Source organism: Condylostylus longicornis, unplaced genomic scaffold (genome assembly GCF_029603195.1).
Source record: "Condylostylus longicornis isolate FDR11 unplaced genomic scaffold, ASM2960319v2 ptg000003l, whole genome shotgun sequence".
Classification (NCBI taxonomy): domain Eukaryota; kingdom Metazoa; phylum Arthropoda; class Insecta; order Diptera; family Dolichopodidae; genus Condylostylus; species Condylostylus longicornis.
Genome location: NW_026577972.1, coordinates 2,375,621 through 2,398,025, shown reverse-complemented (window position 1 = coordinate 2,398,025; position 22,405 = coordinate 2,375,621). Strand labels below are relative to the sequence as shown.

The window sequence follows — 22,405 nt, the reverse complement described above, 5'->3', positions numbered from 1 at the left end:
ATTTTGAAAGTTAAATTAAATTTTCAATTTAATAATTTGCTAGTACTATATAAGATATTTTTTTTTTTTGGAAATATGTATGTACAAATTGGGATGAACAATAACAATAAGGATTATTTCTATTTTTTTATTTTTATTGAATTCGTCAATACTTTTATTTTTAATTTTAAAATATTAATTTTATGTATTTTTATTTATTACAAATAAATTCAAAGGAAAAAAAAGAAAAAAGGACAGTTTTTTTACTGCATTTTAACTACTTTCAACTTTAAAATCAAATCAAATCAAATTCAAAAACTAGAAATTCAAAAAAAATATATATATAAATATAAATTAATTATAAAAAAAATTATTTACAAATTTACACAAATCGCAGAAACAAAATACAATTAAAAATTTACGCTTTGGACAAAACAAAGTTCTAAAATTATAAAAGAAAATAAATTAATTAAATAGATTATAATATTACATTATATTATATTTTACTTAAATTAATAAAATAATTAAAAAAAACAATTTACCGAACCCAAAATTTATTACCTTGAAAAGACAATTATAATAATAGCAAATAATAGCAAATTCATAAGTAATTTTTTACAATAATTATTCTATACAACGGAAGTACTAAAAACAATATTGTTGTTTTTGAAGAAATGAATCAAAAAAGATAGACCGAATAATGTAATTAGATCACATGTACGCTGTGATTGACGAAACGTAATTTTGCCTGAATAATGTTTAATAATACATATATCAACTTTTGCTAATTTAAATTTTATGAGTTAATTTTTTGGTAATATTGGTTTTATGTATATATACATACATATATATGTATATATAAAATAATACGGGCATTTCATGTACATTCGAGGAATATTATTTATATTATATATTCAAATATAGACCTTCCCACATACAGTAAAATCTGCAAAAGGGGTAATTTGTTTGGAAACGGTAAGTGGTCATTGACATACAATATAATATGTATTAAGTTTAATATGAAACAATTTGATTAACACGACTTTGTACTGCCGTGTTTTTCCATTTTTTCAATTTACACTATTCAAGAAGTAGAAAGATTTATCTTTACTTTCCTTTTCACAGTGCTTTTCCAAAAAGGAGTTTTTCTCTCCTTTTCTCTCTTTCTTTGTGTTCACAGGAGAGGAGCTGTGAATTTCCACTCTCATCTTTCTCTTTTTTAGTTTCCTAATTTTGTTCCAACTTGTTGCGTGGCTTGTTAGTTAAAGATTTTAGATGTCGGTTTATTGTTGTTTTGTAATTTTTCTTAATAAAATTTGATTTGTTCACTTTATATTAGAATGCGTGAATATTAAGAAGATAATGTTTTTAAAACTAAATACACTGTTATGCGATTCTCTCTTCAAGATTTTATATTTAAATGTGTATACATATGAAATGAAGAAAACAAGAGAAAAAACAAGTTCGGAAATAGTTAGTTGTAATAAAAAAGGAGCATTTTGAAAACGTCAATATCCAAATTAGGGATTTGGTGTATTTTAGAGAAACAAGCCGAAACAGGAAGCCGAAAAGGTGGCAATATTTTCTTTTTTCAATAGAATTTCAGTTTACCACAGCAAAAAAAGCTGTCTTAAAACTCATTTTATTTGCGATTCCATCACTAACAGATCTTGTAATATGCTTGATTTCCAAAATGCAGTTATACAGTATATATACACAATTCAATTTATATATGTGAATTGCTGAATTGTGTATTAACACCGTACTAATTCTTTTTGAAAATCATATTATTTATATAATATTTTTATATATGAATATGTGTGTGTATTTATATACATATGTGCAAATGTACATGTTCTGCGAAAACTTGGTTCATATAAAAAGCCTTAACAGATACGTAGTTAAGTGATCTGATTTACTTAATATGTATATTTATTAATATATGTATATGCACATCTTATGAATGAATATGGACATATGAATATGAATATGTGTATAATGTATGTGTATGTATTTTTGTAAGAAAGAACACCTTTTCTTTTTGAGGGCTTTCAGTTATTTTCTTTTCATCTTCATCACTTTCAATTAATGTTGATGTTCGTGGTGATTCTTTTTCAGATTCAATACTTTCACTTTTTGGTATAATTATTTTTTTCGTTATAGTTTTTGTTGTTGTCGTTGATGATGCTTCGCTATCATTTTTATTATTTTCATTATTATTACCATCAGATGGTGACGATGATGATGTTTTTTTTGAAACAACAACTGTTTCTACAACAGTTTCAACATTACCATTTTCATCATCATCACCTTCAACATATTCAATAATCTCCTCTTCAATTTCTTCATTTTCATCGTCGTTTATTTCAACTTTCTTTGTAACAGTTTCATCAACATTCTCTTCAGATTTAGTTTCAGGAGGATTTTTAATTAAAACTTTTTTTTTTACAACAATTGTTGTTGTTGTTGATCCATCTTCAGCAGTTTTTGTTATTTCTTCTTTGCTGACAACAATATCCTTACCATCCTTTTTTTAGTATAAAAAAACAAAAAACAAAACAAAAATTTCCCAAATATTTTCTATCTTTAAAATTGATTGATTTTTTTTTAAATTTTCTATTGTTCCCTGATTTTTAAATTTCATATTAAAGAAAAAAAAATTAAAAATTATTTTAATTCATAGTACCTAAAACCATCTACTATAGGATTAATATCGTGGGCATTTTTTTTAACAGTAAGTAACACTTGAACTAAATCCTGGTGTAGAAAGTTGAGGTGAATTGTAGTTAGGACGTTATTTTTTATGAAAATTTTACTATAATAAAAAAGGGGCAAATCACAGATTGCAGATCTTCAGCATTCGGGCAAGAGTACACTTCGACCATAATAGAATCATGATAAGATTTTATTGCCGTCTCCGTCAGCCTCTCTCTCCACGCATACTCTACGGATGCCTTCCCCCTTTAAAACTATCTTTCCCATAGGCTTTGTATTTTTTCCTTAAATTGAACTAATTAAAACTGATTCTTGTAAAAAAAATTTAATTGCATTTCTTCTTTAAAATGCGATTACCTTAATTCTGTGAAAATAAGGAAAAACAATGTACTTAAGGCTTTAAAATTTGTTTAAAAATTTTCTTCTCTATTTTTATTAAAATATGCTTCTTCTACCGTAACACAGTGCAAATGAACATCAAAATGACAAAACGGTCATTAAAGTTAACCGTTATCTAAACCATATTCTTTATAAAATCTTTTGGTATCGTTTTTCTCCTAGACAGCAACTTGTAGCAGCGTTAAATTTAATATATTTGAGACAATAATGAATAATTTAATTTGTTGGAAGACATTTTTCCACCACCATTCCCTTACAAGTTATCGCTTCTTGAAATTTGTAAAAGTAAAATTTTCGACACCTTATATTTCCGAAAATACAAGCTTTTCCAAGTTTCTATATAAAGGCGAACTAAAAGTGAAATTTCTATTAAAAAGGTTAATGACATGCCAACGAAAAATATAATTATTTGCTTCAACTCAACCGCCGAATTCGCCAATTATGTTAACAATTTTTTTTTTTGTTTTTTGCTCATCCTAAATCTTTGCAATAGATTGATATATTATGGTATATGATTAAAAGTAAATTAAATAATGTAGTAAGTAGACTGTTAAAAGCAGTACATACATTCAACTGTTTTAGGGAAAAGGACTTCTTTACAAATCATTGGCTTAATCCAACTTATTATTTAAGTTGTTTTTCCTTATTTTCACAGAGTTTCATTCAGGTTCTCCTATATTGCATCAGTTTCTTTCGAATATATTTGAAAACACGCAAAAACAAATAAAAAAGAAATAAAAATGAAATTCAATTTTCTTTCCTTATATCATGAAATTATAATATCTGAGAACAATAAAATTGGCTGAATGCCATGTCTTCGTTTTAATAATTAATTTTTATATAATTTTTTTTTTTTGTCGAATATTTTAAATGCATATTTTTAAATAGATTATATTAAATTTGAGTTCTTTAAAAGAAACATAAGCTAATAAATAAATATCTTACATATAAAAAAAATAAATAATTTTTACAATGAAAAATAAAAGTAAACAAATAGCCAATTTAGTAAGAGATTTTCTTTATAAAATATCAAAACGCAAAAACGCAAAATAAAAAAATAAAAAGCATTTGCACTAATTTCAAAAAAAAAAAAAAAAAATCGCCATTTTCGCTTCAATTTATCAAAAATATTATTCTTTAAATGCATCTACATATAAACATGTATGAAAAAAAATAATTATGGAAAATTTTTTGATTATATTGAGAAATTGTTTATTGCACCACAAAAGGAACAATACAACACATTACAATTATAAACTAAAAAAAATTGTCTTCATAATGTTTTTCACATTCTTATACAAATAATAAAAAAAAAATAACAGAGTGACATGACTCAAAATTGTACAAAATCTCTATAATATTGGAAGTACGACATGCAAAATTCAATTAAATTGACTATTATCGGCTTTATTAAAAGCTATAGTTAATAGTGTACGTCGGCTTTTTAACTTGCAGAATAAGAAGAAAATGATATTTTGTAATGTAATTTTCAAATTAAAAGAATTGTTTCAATTAGCGTATCTGATTTTTTTCCAAAATGTGTACAAAATTTGTTTGTGAAGATGATAAAATAATTTATTAATTATTTAACTATTTCCAAAAGTTGAAAATACACAGTTGAAACTTAAAAATAATGATAAACTGGGTATCATTTTTAACATGATAATAATGGATTTTATCCACAAGAAATACGCACTTTTTGTACAATAAAAATGCATTTCCTTTCTTTTATGCTCTTACATTGTGAGCAAAGCTTGCTTTACCAATTAAAGCAAACAGATATCTCAAGGCAATATATTATTGAGGTTATAATAAACGGAGATAGTAATTTGATACATATTAAACCATATTTTGTTGGTCGCTCAGTCATATTGAGAAACATGCTAACAAAAAAAAAATTTTTTTAACCCTGCACCTTCGTGAAAGGTATGTTAACTTTGGTACGTAGTTTTTAACCATTTGAGGGAGTCATCTGCGGTATGACCATGTATATGTATATATTCGTGCTCAGCGTAAAATTTTGCTTGATTTAGATATATTTGTAAGTTCGTTCCTCCGTCCGTCTGCCCACTTGTCCGTCCAATCGCACGATAACTTAAAAACGAATAAAGAAAATACCATCAAACTTTCACAAGTTTTTTGTTTTGTGCCGAGGATGGACCCTTTTGTAATTGGACAAATTCGGGAAACGGGTTCGGTGAGCTACGACACTATTTTCCTGCGACAACTCCAAATATTCGAAAAAATAATAAAGTTAGGTTCATGAGATTTGACTGAGATTTGACGGTCATGTGTCCAATTATAGGTCAGACATATTCGTGAAGTTTTCGTCAGACATATTCGTGGAATGGTTTGACAGGTTCGACTAAGCTCCATCAAACTATGAAAGCTTATTCTAAATATTTGAAAAACAATTTTATGTGCTTAAATTGTCAAGGTGCAGGGTATAATTCAGTTGGTTAAAACTGACTGAAACGCTTTTACTTGTTTTACAGTAATTTTGTAAATTCATAAAACTGCACATTCGAAACAGTTCAAATCCATTGGAATAATAACAGCATTGAATATATTGAAATATTAGAATAAACCGTAAATTTTTTGTTTAAAGTTTCTGGAATTCTAGAGAATTTAAAAAAAGGTTTCAAGATTTTACTTAAAAATTTGAAAACAACTTCTGTTAATTTACTAGAAGCTCAAATTTCTTCGTATTACTTATTCTTTATACTCTGTAAAATAAAAAAACTGCAATCATTTATTGATAAATTAATAGAGTAAAAGTTTTAGTATAAAATTAATTAAATAATTTTTTAAGAATTACTAATATTGCCGATTCATTTCATTTACATACATTTAAATTAAAAGACCTTGACAGGATAGTTTATAGAATACAAATATGATAAAAAATGACTATCACGTCAAATGAAAAGTTATACAGAGATAGCACTCGCGATGGTTTTGACTAAACCCATATATTATATCTACCAGGCCATCAAGCCCAGAGAGCAAATCAAAAATAAATTCCAAATTTATTTGGAGTCTAAATGGAAGTGTTCTCGAAATTTATTTGTGTGAAGGAAATTGATCAATATTTTTGGCTCTAGTAATTCTACATAATTTTTTAAATTTAAAATTTAAATATTAAAAAATCGGTTGGTAAATTTCATATGAAAAATGCATTTAAAAACAAAAAAATTGCATTTTTTAACGCAGACAACCTTTCTTGTCTTCTAAATGAAAGTGTACTGAATTACAGAGTAAAATTTTTGAATAAGAAATAGAATTTAAGAACGAAATTGAAAAAAAGGCAAAAAAATAATTATTATAAAACTATAATAAATAAAATGAGAATCTTGCAGAATACTCAATAATTTCACAAAAAAAATAAAAAAAAATTGATTTTGTAATTTTTTCCTGAATGTAAAATTTCGGAAAATAATTTCAGCTTGGTGGCCTGATAGATATAAATGGCATTAGTTTTGACATTTGGTATCACGTCAAAATTGATACCACTTTAACTATCAAATGTAACGTCCTCTGTTAATCGTATAAAGTATCGTATAAAGTAACACCTCTGTAATGGTGTTACATTATACGATACGACTACCAGAATATGGGATTGTATGTTTGACAGATCTTTTTATGTAACAGTTTTTTTTTTATTTATCAAAAATACTAAGTGGAAAACACTGTCAAAATAATAATATAGAAATATTCAGTCTGATCATGAATTTCGTTTCAATTCAATTTAAATCTGAAATTCGGAAAAGTATGAATATCATATTGCCTAAAAATATCCTTTTGTAAGAAAGTTGTTTACTTAAATAACAATAAAAACATAAATAAACATTTGACAGTGGAAATAAAATACTGAATTTTGTACTCTGAAAACATTGCTGATTCATAATCTCTACGAAATGAATTTGTGATTATTCAAAAGTCTTAGTCGTAGCAAAGTTCGTAATCCGTAGGATTCTACGAGTGGAATTCATGATAGGGCTGAATGTTTTTAAATTAATTCAACAATAAATAAAATGTCATTAAACTCAGAATGCGCATGGCAATAATTTTATATTAAATTGTTAATAAATATTATATAATTTACATTCATATACTTGCATATATAACTTTGTATATATATACAACTGATATAATACGCAAAACCGAAAAAATAATTTTGAAATAAGTAATTAAAACATATAAGCTAAATCGAAAACCATATTTAAAAGAGAAAAAATTTAAAATACAATTATTATTTTATTATTACAAATATAATCAAATTACGATAGATATTTAAACAAAAAAAAATAGTTTTATTCTTTCAATTTAAAAAAAAATATTGTAAACTAAAAATGCTATTATTTTATTGCTCAAAATAATTGATCAAAAAACCGATATGAAAACAAAACTAAGGAGAACTATAGTAAAATAAATAGAAACGGATGAAGATAATGTGGTAAATGAAAAAGCAACATTAAAATAATATTAAGGAGAAAGAAAATTCTTGAAAAATAAAGAAATAGTGAAAAGAAAATGTAGTTTCAAAAAAAGGAACAAATCAGAAGGTGAAAAATGATTGACATTCAAAGGCAAAACATAGATAAAATGAACAAGAAAGCAAAAATGCATGATAAGGAAGATGAATAATATAAAAAAACGAAAACAAAAAACAAACACAACAACCAATTAAAGTTACGGCGATGGGTGGGAGGCGGGGGAGGGGGCAGTTGTTGGATCTATCAGCTGACAGAAATGTTTCCGAACACAACTTTGCTTTAGCTTCAACAACTTCGAAGTTATAAGGGAAATTGGTCGTATTGGTCGAACTCTTTAAAACTACCCTTAAACCTCGGACAAAACCTCGGACGATCCGAGGTCCTTCCACCCCAACGTATAACCTCCAAGAGTTGTACCACTTGTGTAATATATAATCTCTCGTTTATAGCACAAATAAATTACATAATATTAAAAAAATAAATTTACAGTTCAATTGTCTGTTATTAATAGAATTGTAACCCAAAATGGAAAATGATTTTAATTGTAAAATTTACTTAATGCCTATGTACTAAAGATCAACTTAAAAATAATTTTATAATCTCTGAAGAGAACTATTATTACAGTTCAAATTTGCACAGACCTATTTGTAAATGTATTGTTAATCAGTACTGCTAATGATTGGTATATTATGAGTCAACCGATACAGTATAGATGTATTTTTTCTAGACTGGCAAAACAAAAAATATATTCCGCCTTAAATTTAAAAACAAGCAAAAACGTTTCAGTCAGTTTAAACCGATTGAATTATACCCTGCACCTTTCGTTGTTGTATAGCAATTACTCAAGCCTGTGAAGCCATTCTATAGAAACTTCACGGATATGTCTGACCTATAACTGGACACACAACTGCCAAGTTTCATGAATCTGACTTTATTATTTTTCCAAATATTTAAAATTAGCTTATGTAGTTGTTTGGCAGGTACCCGAACCTGTAAACCAATTATACTAAAACTTCAGAAATATATCTGACCTATAATTGGACACACAACTGCAAAGTTTCATGAATCTGACTTTATTATTTTTCCAAATATTTAAAATAAGCTTTTAGACTTGTATGGAAGTTACTCGAACCTGTCAAGCAATTCAAACAAAATTTCAGAAATATATCTGACCTATTACTGGACACACAACTGCCCAGTTTCATGAATCTGACTTTATTATTTTTCCAAATATTTAAAATTAGCTTATGTAGTTGTTTGGCAGTTACCCGAACCTGTAAACCAATTCCACTAAAACTTCAGAAATATATCTGACCTATAATTGGACACACAACTGAAAAGTTTCATCAGTCTGACTTTATTATTTTGCCGAATATAAAAAGTTAGCTTCTGGAGTTATATGGTAGCAATTCTTAAATTATTATGTATTTTAAAGATTATTTTAAGAAAGCTGATGTTTTTTATACTCATTTGTAAACACTTGATGCAGTCGTCTCCGGTAACGACATTTTTATATATTCTTGCTCAGCGTAAAATTTTGCGTTGATTTAGACATCTATGTAAGTTTGTCCCTCCGTCCGTTTGACCGCTCGTCCTACCGGTCGTACGATAACTCAAATACGAATAATACAACCGACACCAAATTTTCACAATTTCAAGAACGGCTGCTACTGTAATTGGACTAATTGCATACAACTCCACTAGAAATTTTTTTTTTGATTTGCATTGTTATTTTGATATCTTTAATTTTTTCTTTAAATTTTTAAATAATATTATCTAGAAATATGTATAATTTGTAGAATTGTTAGAACTCTATACGAGCTTTAAAGCTCTTTTGAGTAAATATTGAATTAATAATAATAATAATAATAATAATAATAATAATAATAATAATAATAATAATAATAATAATAATTCGGACGTGGGTTCGCGTAGGTGCCATACAACTCAAAGAGATTATTATAAATATTTCAATTGTAATTGTGTCCAATTACATTTTACATTTATTCTAAAATTTTTAGTGAAATGGCTTCACGAGTTCGGGTAGCAGCCATACAACTTAAAAATTATAAAGTTAGAATCATGAGACTTGGCAGTTGTACCCAATTACAAGTCAGATATATCCCTGAAGTTTTTGTGGCATTGCTTGACAGGTTTAATTAGTTTGCATACAACTCCACTAGAAAATTTTAAATATTTGTAAAAGTATTTGCAAAGTTAGATTAAAAATTGTAAAGTTAGACTAATAAGATTTAGCAATCATGGGTCCTATTATAAGTCAGACATATCCGTGAAGTTTTTGTAGAATGATTTGATAGATCCGAGTAATTACCATACAACAATGAAAGCGAATTCAAAATATTTAAAAAAAAAGTTTTTTAAACTCAGATAGTCAAAGTGCAGGGTATAGTTCAGGCGGTTTATACCAATTGAAACAGTTTTACTTGTCTTAAATTTATAATGAGAATGCTTTGAATTTTTTAAAATCCAGTGGAGACGCTTAACGTTAATTTGAAAAATTGGATCTTTTTTTTTTCTATATTATAGTGCAGAAAAAGAATTTGAAAAATGCCTAAATAAACTAAAGTATTTAATTTTAAATTTTTATTTTTATTTCGAATTTTATTAAGAAACTATAGTTTTATTTCAATTTCAAATTTTCTTCCAATATTATAATATTCTTTTAGGAAATCTGGTCTAGTAGTTTCATACCAAATTTTGATTCAATACTATAAATTACAATTTCATTACGGAAAATTATAAAATTTTGTTATAGAAAATGGGTAGATAGGAAATTGCATTAGAGTAAAGCAGTGAAAGACTCTACTGCCAGTCCATTGAACTAGTAGAAGAATCGCTTAGTTCTCTTAAGAGCACAGTTTGCACATCTGTAGCATTATAAAAGTATGTGTCAATTTTGAAGTTACAATTTTTTATACCCGTAACTTCGAAATTGCAATTATACTATGCTACTGCACATAATTGAGAAATTATATAACTCATATGTCACTAATTGTTTTTTTATTAATCGTAAGGAAGCGAAAATAAACTATTTTTAGCAACCTGTCGGTCTGTCGGTCTGTGTGTGCAAACGAGTATCTCAACTTCGGCTAAATCGATTTTGATTAAATTTCATATGTATGTTAAGTTTATTTTGACTATAGCACGGATTGATCAACTTTTAGGATAAATAAATCGGGAACTGCACTTTTTAGCGGGCCTTTTTTAAATTTTTTATCATTATTAAGAAAATATTTAACAAATTTACTAGAAATTTCATGTATAAGCTTCGCTCGATCGCCCGCGAAACTTTCTAACTTTTGGAAGAAACCAGGTGTCAGCAATTGGACGTTTACCACGAGCCAAATATACATTTTTGCGTATAGAAAGAGAAATAATCAACCGAGTTCATTGAAATTTAATATTTAAATTCTTCGTATCAAAATAATGAACACACAAAGTTTTTGGAAAGATCAGGGCTTGGAAACTGATCTGCGGGTCGATTTTACATTTTTAACCATATATGCGGAACGAATTGACGGAATTTCTTGAAATTTCATATTTGAGTTTTGGTTGTTACCGAAACTAACTGGCGAGAATTTCAGGAAATTCGGACAGCAAAAAGTGAAGCTCTACTACGAGCCAAATTTACATTTTTCTAGGTATGTTAACTATAAGTTTACTAATGTCCTAAAAATTGGAGAGAAGTATTAACAGACATTTTATAATATTCTGTAACACTTTCACTTAACTAGATAATACACATTGTGGTCGCATCAGATTTTTTTCTCTTCATATTGTTCTTCAGCCTTATAATGTTTTAATTATAAAAAAAATTATTTTGAATTGGCTAATTTTGACAAGGCTATTTTTAAATGTATATTAAGTATTTAGAAAACTATAAAATAATTTAAAAGTCTATAATATTATTATAAATTTTATTTTCAAAATAATTTGCTTTCAGTATATGCTTTTTCTTGTTTTAATTTTTTATTTCAAATTTTGTGGACATATGTAGATTAGCAAAAAGTTCTAGTCTAAAAATTATTCCGTTGAAAAATCATAACAATGTAAAAAGGTATAAAAGAAGCAAATCATTCTTTCTTTTATTGAAATTTTCACAGCTTTTCAAACACAATATATTACAAAGTCTAGAGTTTAACATGTATTATGCACAAAAATCTGCGGTGCATTTAGTTAAATGTAGTTTGTTATGCGTATTAAATGTCTTCATTCTTCGAGCATAGGAAAATTTATATATGTATGCTTGTTTTGTCACAGCTAGTGTGACGGTAATGATGCTTAATTTTTACGTTGCTACAGCTAATATGACACAAAATTTTATACGCCCACACTTCACGAACTTTTTTTGCAATGTAAATAAATGCAAAGCATATTACAATGTTATATTAGATGGTAGTAAACATAATAGTGTTGCAGTTATAACGCATTATCTGCTCAATTGAAGATCGAGTTAATTAGACGTACTACTTGAGGTGACTGACATTGGGATTGTCCCCACAATTACTTTTGAACCATTTATTCAAACCCCGGTCAGTTCACTATAAAATTATATTCAATATTTTTATAGCTTAATATACACATACTTACAAAAAAATAAAAAAATTGGTACACAATTTTCATATATCTGCAATATTCGTATTTCATAAAAATAATATTAGCAAGAATATTCATAAATACTATTTGTGCTAATATTTTTGCGCTATATGCACTTTATCAAAATAAAAGTATTTATTCCGAATAAAAGCAAGTTTTCCTTTCATACACCAAAAAAAAAAAAAATTGTTATATTTCGCAAAAATTATCAACATTTTCATTGCAAAATTTTTTGAGCATCAAAATATATTTGTGATATTTATAATATATTTTGGCTTTTTTATATTTTTCTTATTTTCTTGTTCGTCTTATTTATTTTATAATTTATACATAAATATTCATGAACGCATAATTTAATACATAATGTACATATGTATATAAGTTTTTTATTTATAAACTTAAGGTTGGATCAACAAAATCCAAGTAATTAGTAAAAATTTCTCATTATATACTAATTTCAACCTATTAAACGTTTTCTGGGCATTTTTAATAAGTTAAGTGAAAAATTTCTCAATTTACACAATAATAATTCCATTCCAATTATACATGTTTATAGTTTTTCAATGAATTTTCTCTTTTATATCGCTAAAAAACAAAAATCTAACTGAATTTAATGAATCAAAACCTACAAACTTAACTGTAAACTAAATATATTTTCAAAATAATAATGTTTAATTTAATAGTCTTTAAAAATTTATCTATTTTTCGTAACTCTTGCAGTCACCCATCAAGAATTTACAAATTAAAATTATTACATACATACTTATTTCATAACTTAAACAACTTCATAAACTGGGATATCGATTTCGCACTATCGAAATTTTGATGTAAAATATTCGAGATAAGGCATTTTTATCTTTGTTAAGAAAAAAAATGTTATATTATAGAATAAATCGAAATTTTATGCACATGCTATAAAAATAACGTGTATATATATATTTATAAAATTTAAAAAAAGTATTAATTCAATTTTTTGTTATGAAATTTTAAGCAGATAGTAGATAAAAATGAAATTGTATATGGATAAGGTAATAGTCACATTAACTTAAGAATAGTAAATTGTTGAAATGCTTACATAGTGAATAATTGTTGATGATCTTACATAAAAAAAAAACTAATAATTGAATTATTGATTTTTTGAAGAAAAAGATAGATTCCTATATTACCGATATACTCATTATCCGAAATAATGAATTAGTGGTGGTTTAAGAAAAGTTGATGATTTCTACCATGACTCTTTATTTTTTTTTTATTATTTTATTTTACATTCTGAAAGAAAAACAAAACTAAAAATATAATTTTGTCATTTTTTGGCAATTCGCCAATATTTAAAAGCAAGAGGAAAAAAATTTATATGTCATGTGTTTTTTGTTCTTTAATTCTGATTTTTTTTTGCTTTATTTTTCTCTTGAATGTACATACAATATATAAAAATGCTTTAAAATATTATTTATCAAGACACAATAGGTTTAAATCTATCAAATCTAAACAAAATATCTTAAAAAAAATGAGATGTATTGTTATTTTTAAAATTTTATAAAATTTTTTTTTCATTAAATGTAATAGTGATAATACAACATGTGTATGTATGCATGTATATATCACTATAGCATGCATAATGTTGTGAACATAATATGAGTTTAAAGCATAGATATAAAATATCATAGCCACTTATATACTTATACATTGTATATATGTATATTGAATGCGTATTATACATACATATATTCTTAGCATACAGTTTACTTGATTTCAAAATATTAAGAAAGATTAAAAAATTTAAATAAAAAATACAAAATTTTGAATATGTATTTCAGAAACTAAACTATAACAATAAATATTGTAAGATATTTTATATCTTGAATAATCTTGCTAAATTGAAAGAATTCTGATTGCAATACATTAATATAAATAAATGTGCCGATTATAAAAGTTTCAATATTTATGTACGTTTACATTATAGTTAGCAAATAGGAAAGAAACAGATGTAGGTTTGAGAATGCTAAGAAAGATAATATATGAAAATTGGGTAACATCAAAACAAAACAAGTAAAAACCTTTCAGTCGGTATAAACCGATTGAATTACATCCTGCACCTTTCATGAATCTAACCTTATTATTTTTCAAAATATTTAAAATTAGCTTCTGGACTTGTTTGGCAGGTACCCGCACCTGTCAAGCAATTCCACCAAAACTTCGCAAATATATCTTATCTATAATTGGACACACAACTGCCAAGTTTCATGAATCTAACTTTATTATTTTTCCAAATATTTAAAATAAACTTTTAAACTTGTATGGGAGCTACTCGAACCTGTCAAGCAATTCAACCAAAACTTCAGAAATATATCTGATCTATAACTGGACACACAACTGCCCAGTTTTATGAATCTGACTTTATTATTTTTCCAAATATTTAAAATTAGCTTCTGGAGTTGTTTGGCAGGTACCCGAACCTGTCAAACAATTCCACTAAAACTTCAGATATATATCTGACCTATAATTGGACACATGGCTGCCAAGTTTCATGAATCTGACTCTATTATTTTGCCGAATATAAAAAATTTGCTTTTGGAGTTGTATTACAGCCACCCGAACCGGTGCAGCCATCCCATTAAACTTTTTAGAGCATGTGTAAAATATAATTGGACACATGTGTACAAAACTTTATATTTATAACTTTATTAGTTTTTAAAATATTTAAAATAAACTCTTTGAGTTGTATGAAAGCTACCCGAACCCGTTGTTCGAATTGGTTCAATTACAATAGGTTTCGTTCTTGGCACAAAAAAATCAACTTGTGGAAATTTGGTGTCAATTGCATCATTCGTTTTTGAGTTATCGTGCGATCGGACGGACGGACATGTCTAAATCGGCGCAGAATTTGACGCTGAACAAGAATGTATACATATATATGTATATGTCGATACCGGAGACGACTCCTTCAAGTAATTACAAACTCCATACCAAAGTTATTATACCCTTCACGAAGTGCAGGCAAGCAATGTTTCGTGTAAACAAATACAAATGACTTTTTGTAAAAAAAACTTGATCGTATAGCCAAAACTGCTTTGGAACTTCAAAGTAGCTTATGCTTAAGTAATGGGTACTTTGCAGTAGATTCAAAAGTTTTTTTATTAAAAGTTGGGTTGTAGTGGTTCCAAAATTAAGCAGTTTGTGGAACTTAAACAGCGATGTACCGAATGACAAAATTATTATGTTCATTGCGCGTTCTATGATGTCATGAAAATCACTAGGTAAAGAAAGTAGCTACTAAGGTAGCAAAGACGTTGTTATTTTTTTTAATATTCAGTACTGTCGCAAATTTTAGTATTCGCCACGTTTTCGCCACTTTTTTGTGTTAAAAAATTTTTTGTGACTTTGCATTAGATTTTAATAACAAACACCTAAAGATTTGCGACTAATTTTTGACCCAGTACGAGTATAAACATATTCTTATATCATAAATAATATTAATTAATTTTTAATACGAAATTGTGTAATTCAAAAATTAAAAACAATTTTAAATAATAAATATTAAATTTTGCATATTTAATTTGAAAAATGAAAAATATACATATATTAAATTTTTGAGAAAACGGTTGTTTCCAATCCTTTTTTTCCAAATTACTTGTTACATACATAATGTATAAATTGCAAGTAGGTGAGTGGATGGTAAAACACACATTTGTTTAAGTTAACAAAAAAAACTTAAATGGCGTCAGTCACCTGGCTAAAATTCATTTTATTTAATACAATTCCTATATACATAGTACATAATATGTAGGGTGAAATGTTCAACATCTTAGCTAGTTTTTTTAATATTGCTATATTATTGCACATCATATTTTGCGAATTGCAAAATTAAGGATGATTTTGAAATCTTAAAATATTACATTTTAATAATAAAAATAATTTTTTACAAATTGAATTAAAATAAATTAATTTTTATAGTGAATATAAAAAAAAGGAATTTATTTTAACGTTCAGCCTAAGTTATCCTAATGTCAGCATTTTGTTTCTTACTAGTAGGCCTATGTTTTTTCAATAGAATGATAAAGCACATAGTGTACAAATTATTCCTAATAGATATTTAAAACAATATCAAAGTGTATTTTCATTTATAAATTGTATTATAAAGTAAAAATATAAAAATAAAAAAAGAACTTAATGATTTACGAGTATTAATATTGAACTAATATTTAATTCATATTGAAAAGCATTCAGGGCAGGAACTACCTCCCCAGATTTATTTTTATTTTTGCAATGCATATTAAGATATGTTGCAATATATTTTGATATAATTCCTCTGACCATGGCTGAGGAAACCATAAAATTTTAGTATTACCTTTGTCCAGCTTCCACTTTTTTCGATAATATTAGTATTATTTTATTAGTATTTTAACCAAAATATATAATAAAAGGATATCTTCTCTTTCCGTTGGTAATAAAATTATGAAAACGATACTAAAATTGAAACTTTTTCTTCAATTTCCTCAAGAATACACAACAAATATTAAATTTAAAAATCTTGAGAAATGTTTGAATTTTCCATGCAACAATAACATATTTTACAAATTTCGATTATTTTTAAAATTAAAGTGAAAAGATAAAAAAAAAAATAAATAAATTACCAAAAAATGAAACATATTCTTATTTCCAACCGTGTTTACTTAAAATGGTTGACAGTATTGATTGCGGCTGAACTTACGTGTTTTAATCCTACATACTTGAGAGAACACACAAATTTAAATATGTTGTATAAATTAAATTTAAAAAAAATAATTTTATAAATTTCTCATGGTATATATTGACATACATATATATTTATACAATTATACAATATCAAATCGAAGTTTATCTGCAAGTTGACAAAAATCAAAAAATTGAAAACAATTAACTTTAAGACTTAACCGACATGTAATTAACTTAACACTCCCAATAATAATAAATACCTTTATATATAGAGTACTATTTTATTAGGATTGATTATTAGGATAGGAATTCTTCTTTATGGAAATTAGTTTATTAAATTTATACATATAAAGCCTGATCGTGTATTTCCTCGCCAAGTAAGAAAAAAGTGAGTAACTATCATATATTTTTATAATGTAAGTTTCCAGTGATAAAAATTACATACTTCTCATTGCGTATCTTGTTTTTTCTACAACTTATTCACTTTGTTTTTGAAGGTTAGACGTTTTGTCGATAATTTCAGAAAACTTCAAAAATCTAATTGAAAAAATGAGTAATCTTGTTGGAAAAATGAAAAATCCATAGAAAAACGAATTATTCTTATTTAAAAGTTAATAAAAAGTTTGATGAAAAAGCGAGATTGGACTGATAAATTAAGATTTACCTATATACATATGTACATATGTATCTACATATATACAAACACAAGTATTTAAAATTTAATATTAATAATTATAATTATTCTTCTTTTATCTTTTATTTATACATACATATTTAAACTGGTTCATCCTTCAAAGAACTCGGTCATTTTAATAAAGAGTTATGTTTGTACCTTATTTATATAGTTTTTTACACTCAAATTAAAAATTAATTCATCATTCTTTCATTAGGATTGAATTTATTATGCAAATAATAATCACTAATTGCATGAACTATTGAAGCTTGCCCCGTGAAAATTTTTACGTCTATTTTATCCTTCTAATTCCTAATATTAATTGAATTGCAAATTTAAAGTTTTATTCCATATAAGTTTGTATGCATATTAAATATTTTACTGGCGGCAGTCCAAAAAAATAATTGACAAACAGCTGTTAAATTTATAGATTCTCCTAGAGTTCTATTCCGCTAAAAGATATTTTATCCGCCAACAAATTTATTATTTTCACAATGGTATATAATTTTTTAAAATGAAAACCTTCAACGGATAGGTTATCCAAGTGACGTAGTTCTGAAGAAAAACTGGATCCAAAATATCAAATGCTTTTTATAAGCAAATAGAAAAATATTTCTAAAAAAGATATAGGGCTCATAGTATTCATTTTGAAAAAAAGTATTTCGAAAAACATTATAGGTTTGGTCATGCTATTTTAAAATAGGACCCATCTCAGCAATATTCCGAAATTTGAACCAATGGGAAACATAAGTATAAACAATCTTCTAAAATTACATACTTCTCATTGCGTATCTTGTTTTTTCTACAACTTATTCACTTTATTTTTGAAGATTAGACGTTTTGTCGATAATTTCAGAAAAATTCAAAAATCTAATTGAAAAAATGAGTAATCTTGTTGGAAAAATGAAAAATCCATAGAAAAACGGAGAATTCTTATTTGAAAGTGAATAAAAAGTTTGATGAAAAAGCGAGATTGGACCGATAAATTGAGATTTACATATATACATATGCACATATGTACATATGTATCTACATATATACAAACACAAGTATTTTCTTCACAACAATCTTAAAAGTAATGTATGCATGTATATAAATATGAACTAACTAATTTTAGTAAACGTTTCACTGTGTTTAAAAATTAATTTAAATCTAAGTTTAAAAATCTTTTTGAACTTTTATTAAAAAATACTTTTTAGTTTTGTTTCAGTTTCAAACTTATTATTATTTTAAGGTAGTATAGTATTGCTTTAAGGGATCTGCTCTAGTAGTCTCATTCCAAAGTTTAACTTAATTTACTAGTATAATGAATTATTAATATAATGAATGAAATATCTAAGTTCAAGAATTATAGGTCTGTCTGGTATAAGAAAGCTTTTGCTTGCAAACAATAATTTTTTTTCAAAACTTTTTGTACTAAAAATGAAATGAAATTAAGATAATGGTTTCACAAATAGCTTTTTCTAAGTTTCGCTCTTTTATAATGCAAAATCAAAATTTTCGGCTTTCTACATAACCTAAAAATATTTTGAAATTTATCGTTTATCACATCTGGTTTGCAAGCATCCGTCTGGGTTTTTTATTTTAAATGAGAATTTTTTTTTTTTAGGAGAAATTACGTCTTTGTTTCTCTTTTTAAAGTTTTTTCAAATTTTATACCAGGCAGACCTTATAAGTAAAAATCTTTTTCGGAAAATGGCAACCCCATTAACAAGAAAAGAAAATGTAGACTCTGGTATTTTCATATTACAATCTAAAGTTGAAAACCGATCTAGAGTGATCTTCCGCGGCGAAATGACAGAATTCATATAGTGAATTCTATATGAATTCACTATATGAATTCTGTCATTTATGTCAATTAATATTCAAATATGACTGCTCAGAATCAAGCGAGAATTGCAGCCGCAAATTTCATCGCCGGCAATGAAATAGCCTAAATTCATATTTTACTGCTGGCGGTTTTTTTGACATTATCTGTTTCCATTTGTGTATAACATACTACGCAAAATACTAATCAATGGATTCTTCCGTTCCGCTGTTGTTCTGAGTTAACATTGAAAATCGTCTGTCGTTTTCGCTCTCCGCTTTGGTTCCGTTTTCGCAGTAACACAGTAGTAGCTTTTTTGGTGCTTTAGCAGAGTAGCCAACCTAATATTTTTCAGTTAAATCTGTCCGATGTCTTTAATTATTTATGATGTATTAAAAAGTCCAAAAACATAAATACTTTTATTTATTACATAGTAATGTACTCATAATAATCAATGTTACAATATTTTCATTCTTTTGCATAAAAATAGAAAATCCCAAAAAGAGAGCGATTTAAAAAAGTTTAAAATTTTCGAAATTTCGTTTAAAGATTAAAAATTATTTTTGTTTTGTGGAATTTCAATAATGAACTTATATGTATACCAACTACCAATAAAATTTTTATACATATTAATGCAATAACTTTTTTTATATATTTTTTATATCTTTATATGTTCGCTTCAGTATAAAAATTATGTACTCATTTGATGAAAATTTGAAAAATGAAATTTCAAATCAGCCCAGAAAACTTTGAATAAAAATTGTATAATAAATTAATTATTTGAAAAAATTTTTAAGCTTTCTTAAGTATTTTAGTATCTTTGTAGATTTCATTCATAAATACATATATATATAATATGTATTTCGGTATAATAGTTTTATTCCACGAAAACAGCATTTGAAATGTCATTGCCCAAAAAGAGAATTTTTTAAGTAGTAATGTTCCTGTCAATATAATAAACCGTCTAGTATAAGACTTGGAAAAACTTTAAAAAGGTAAAACCGAAACAAGAAAAAAAATTCTTGTTTAAAAACTTTATACAATTAGTAGTAAACGTCCAATTTCAAAATATTTATCAAATATAAACAGAGAAAAATGTGATATTTTTTGACAGCTTGATAATTAATATTTTTTGACGCTAAAAAAGTAACTAGGTTTTCTAAATAATTAAAAATTTAATAGATGGAGGTTTTATATATTAGTGTCCGCTATTTTCTGGCTCAAAACACGAACAAATTTTATTTTCATTATTGATATTTAATATTTTGACAAGTTTTTCTCACATTGAACATTAAAAGTGAATTATGCCTACAAGGAAATCAATATATGAAAAATGTGATTTTTTTAACGACAGAATCTAAAATAATCTGATGAAAGTCTAATACATGAACATGGTTTGACATCAAACTTTACTTGAAGCAAATAATAGAAATTACTGTATTCTCATCATATGGGAAGAATAGAGTAATGATTTACAACGAATTTAAATGAATACAAAAAGCATCTTGGATTTTGACGTACAATCTGAGCTCCGTCATATAATTTTGCGCGATAATATATTACGTTCATTAATTTTTAGGAAAAAAATTTGTTTGTTTTGGTTATCTACAATGAAATAGAAAAGTAAAAATTTCAATACCTTATTCATAGTTTAATGTTACTCAAATTGAGTTATTTGAAAACTAATCTTACGGCCTATTATTTTTAAATTATTATAAATTAGTTATTTTCAATTTGTTCAGCTATTTTACTTTTATGAAAAACGTAGTAAACGTTTTATATAGTTTTTTTTGCTTAAGTCCGGTTTCGTTTTTTTGTATTTTTTTGTTGTTTGTAATCATAGAATAAAATTAAATGTACCATACTACAATACGTCTTGATTTTCAATGCCTATATTTGAGTTTCTTTAACAGATTTGAAAACATTGTCTTACAGCTTTTAAAGCACATTTATTAATATCTTCAGTTCCATATTCAAATGATAGTAACTGCAATGAACAAAACTTATCATAGCAAACATTAAGAGTCTGATCGTATATCTCGCTATTTTACTCGCCTTTCTTTAAGAAGAAGGCGTGTAAATTTCATTATATTTGTATTATGTAATTTTCTATTAAGAAGAATTATTCCTTATTGCGTATCTCGATTATTGGTTACTTTCAAATCAGAACGTACAATTTTGATTTGAAAGTAAACAAAAAGTCTCATTAAAAAGCTGATACACAATTGGGCTGTAATTTTTCGTGTATTTTACCTCTTTCAAGTTTCTCAAATAACGGTCTATACGAAATTCGAAAACTATTTTTTTTTTAAAGTATGACTATTCCATTTTAGTTTGATTTGTGTTCTGTGAAAATGCATATAGTTATTTATATAAAATTCAATTAGTTATTTATATAATATTATTATGACCCAAATTTACAAATATAAAAGAAAAACAAAAGGAAAAAGCTATAAAAAATTGTGAAACTTAGCAAATAAAATTTTCCTTTTTTATTATTTTACTTTTTTTTTCGTTCTCAGTATTGTAAAAGGTTGTAAATATTAAACTTAATTTTTCTTCTATAAAATTCTCAGAGTGAAAATTAACAGTCAAAAAATTTTGTTTCGAATTTGTGGGAATTACTACCTTTTAAGAAAAAAAAATGGTTCGAAGCTTTCAATAAATTTCGTGCAACGCGCTAATAAGTTAATTACAATACTTTCGAACATGTCACTACAATTAAATCTGAATTTAATAATAATCTGATAAAAATAGTATAAACGAAGTGTGACATCCGATAAAACAGAATCATATTCGATTATCGTCAGATTTTAAAAAATAACATGTGGAAAAATAAATTTTTGAGAATGTTTTATATCAATTGATTTTTGTTTTTTTTTTTTTTTTTGTAAAATACTTCTGTCAAAAGTCTGACATTAAAATAAATAATAAAGATGTGTAAATGCTTCTCAAATTTTATTCATTACGATTTAAGATTAAATCGTCGATTTGGTCCGATGTGTAACTAGTACATTAAATACGTTA

The 22,405-nt window shown here is 25.9% G+C and overlaps 1 protein-coding gene across 12 annotated transcripts in view; it reads right to left on the bottom strand.

Moving 5' to 3' along the window:
* LOC129606310 (bromodomain-containing protein DDB_G0280777) overlaps positions 1–22,405 on the bottom strand; it is a 99,147-nt gene that overhangs the window by 53,750 nt on the left and 22,992 nt on the right. For 11 of the 12 annotated variants that reach the window (XM_055516578.1, XM_055516569.1, XM_055516594.1 and 8 more), the window contains exon 3: positions 2,012–2,506. The exons of the other annotated variant lie outside the window; for it this stretch is intronic. In XM_055516578.1, coding sequence (XP_055372553.1) covers positions 2,012–2,506 — 495 coding nt within the window. The remainder of the gene's footprint in view (positions 1–2,011; positions 2,507–22,405) is intronic. 12 annotated transcript variants of the gene reach the window in all.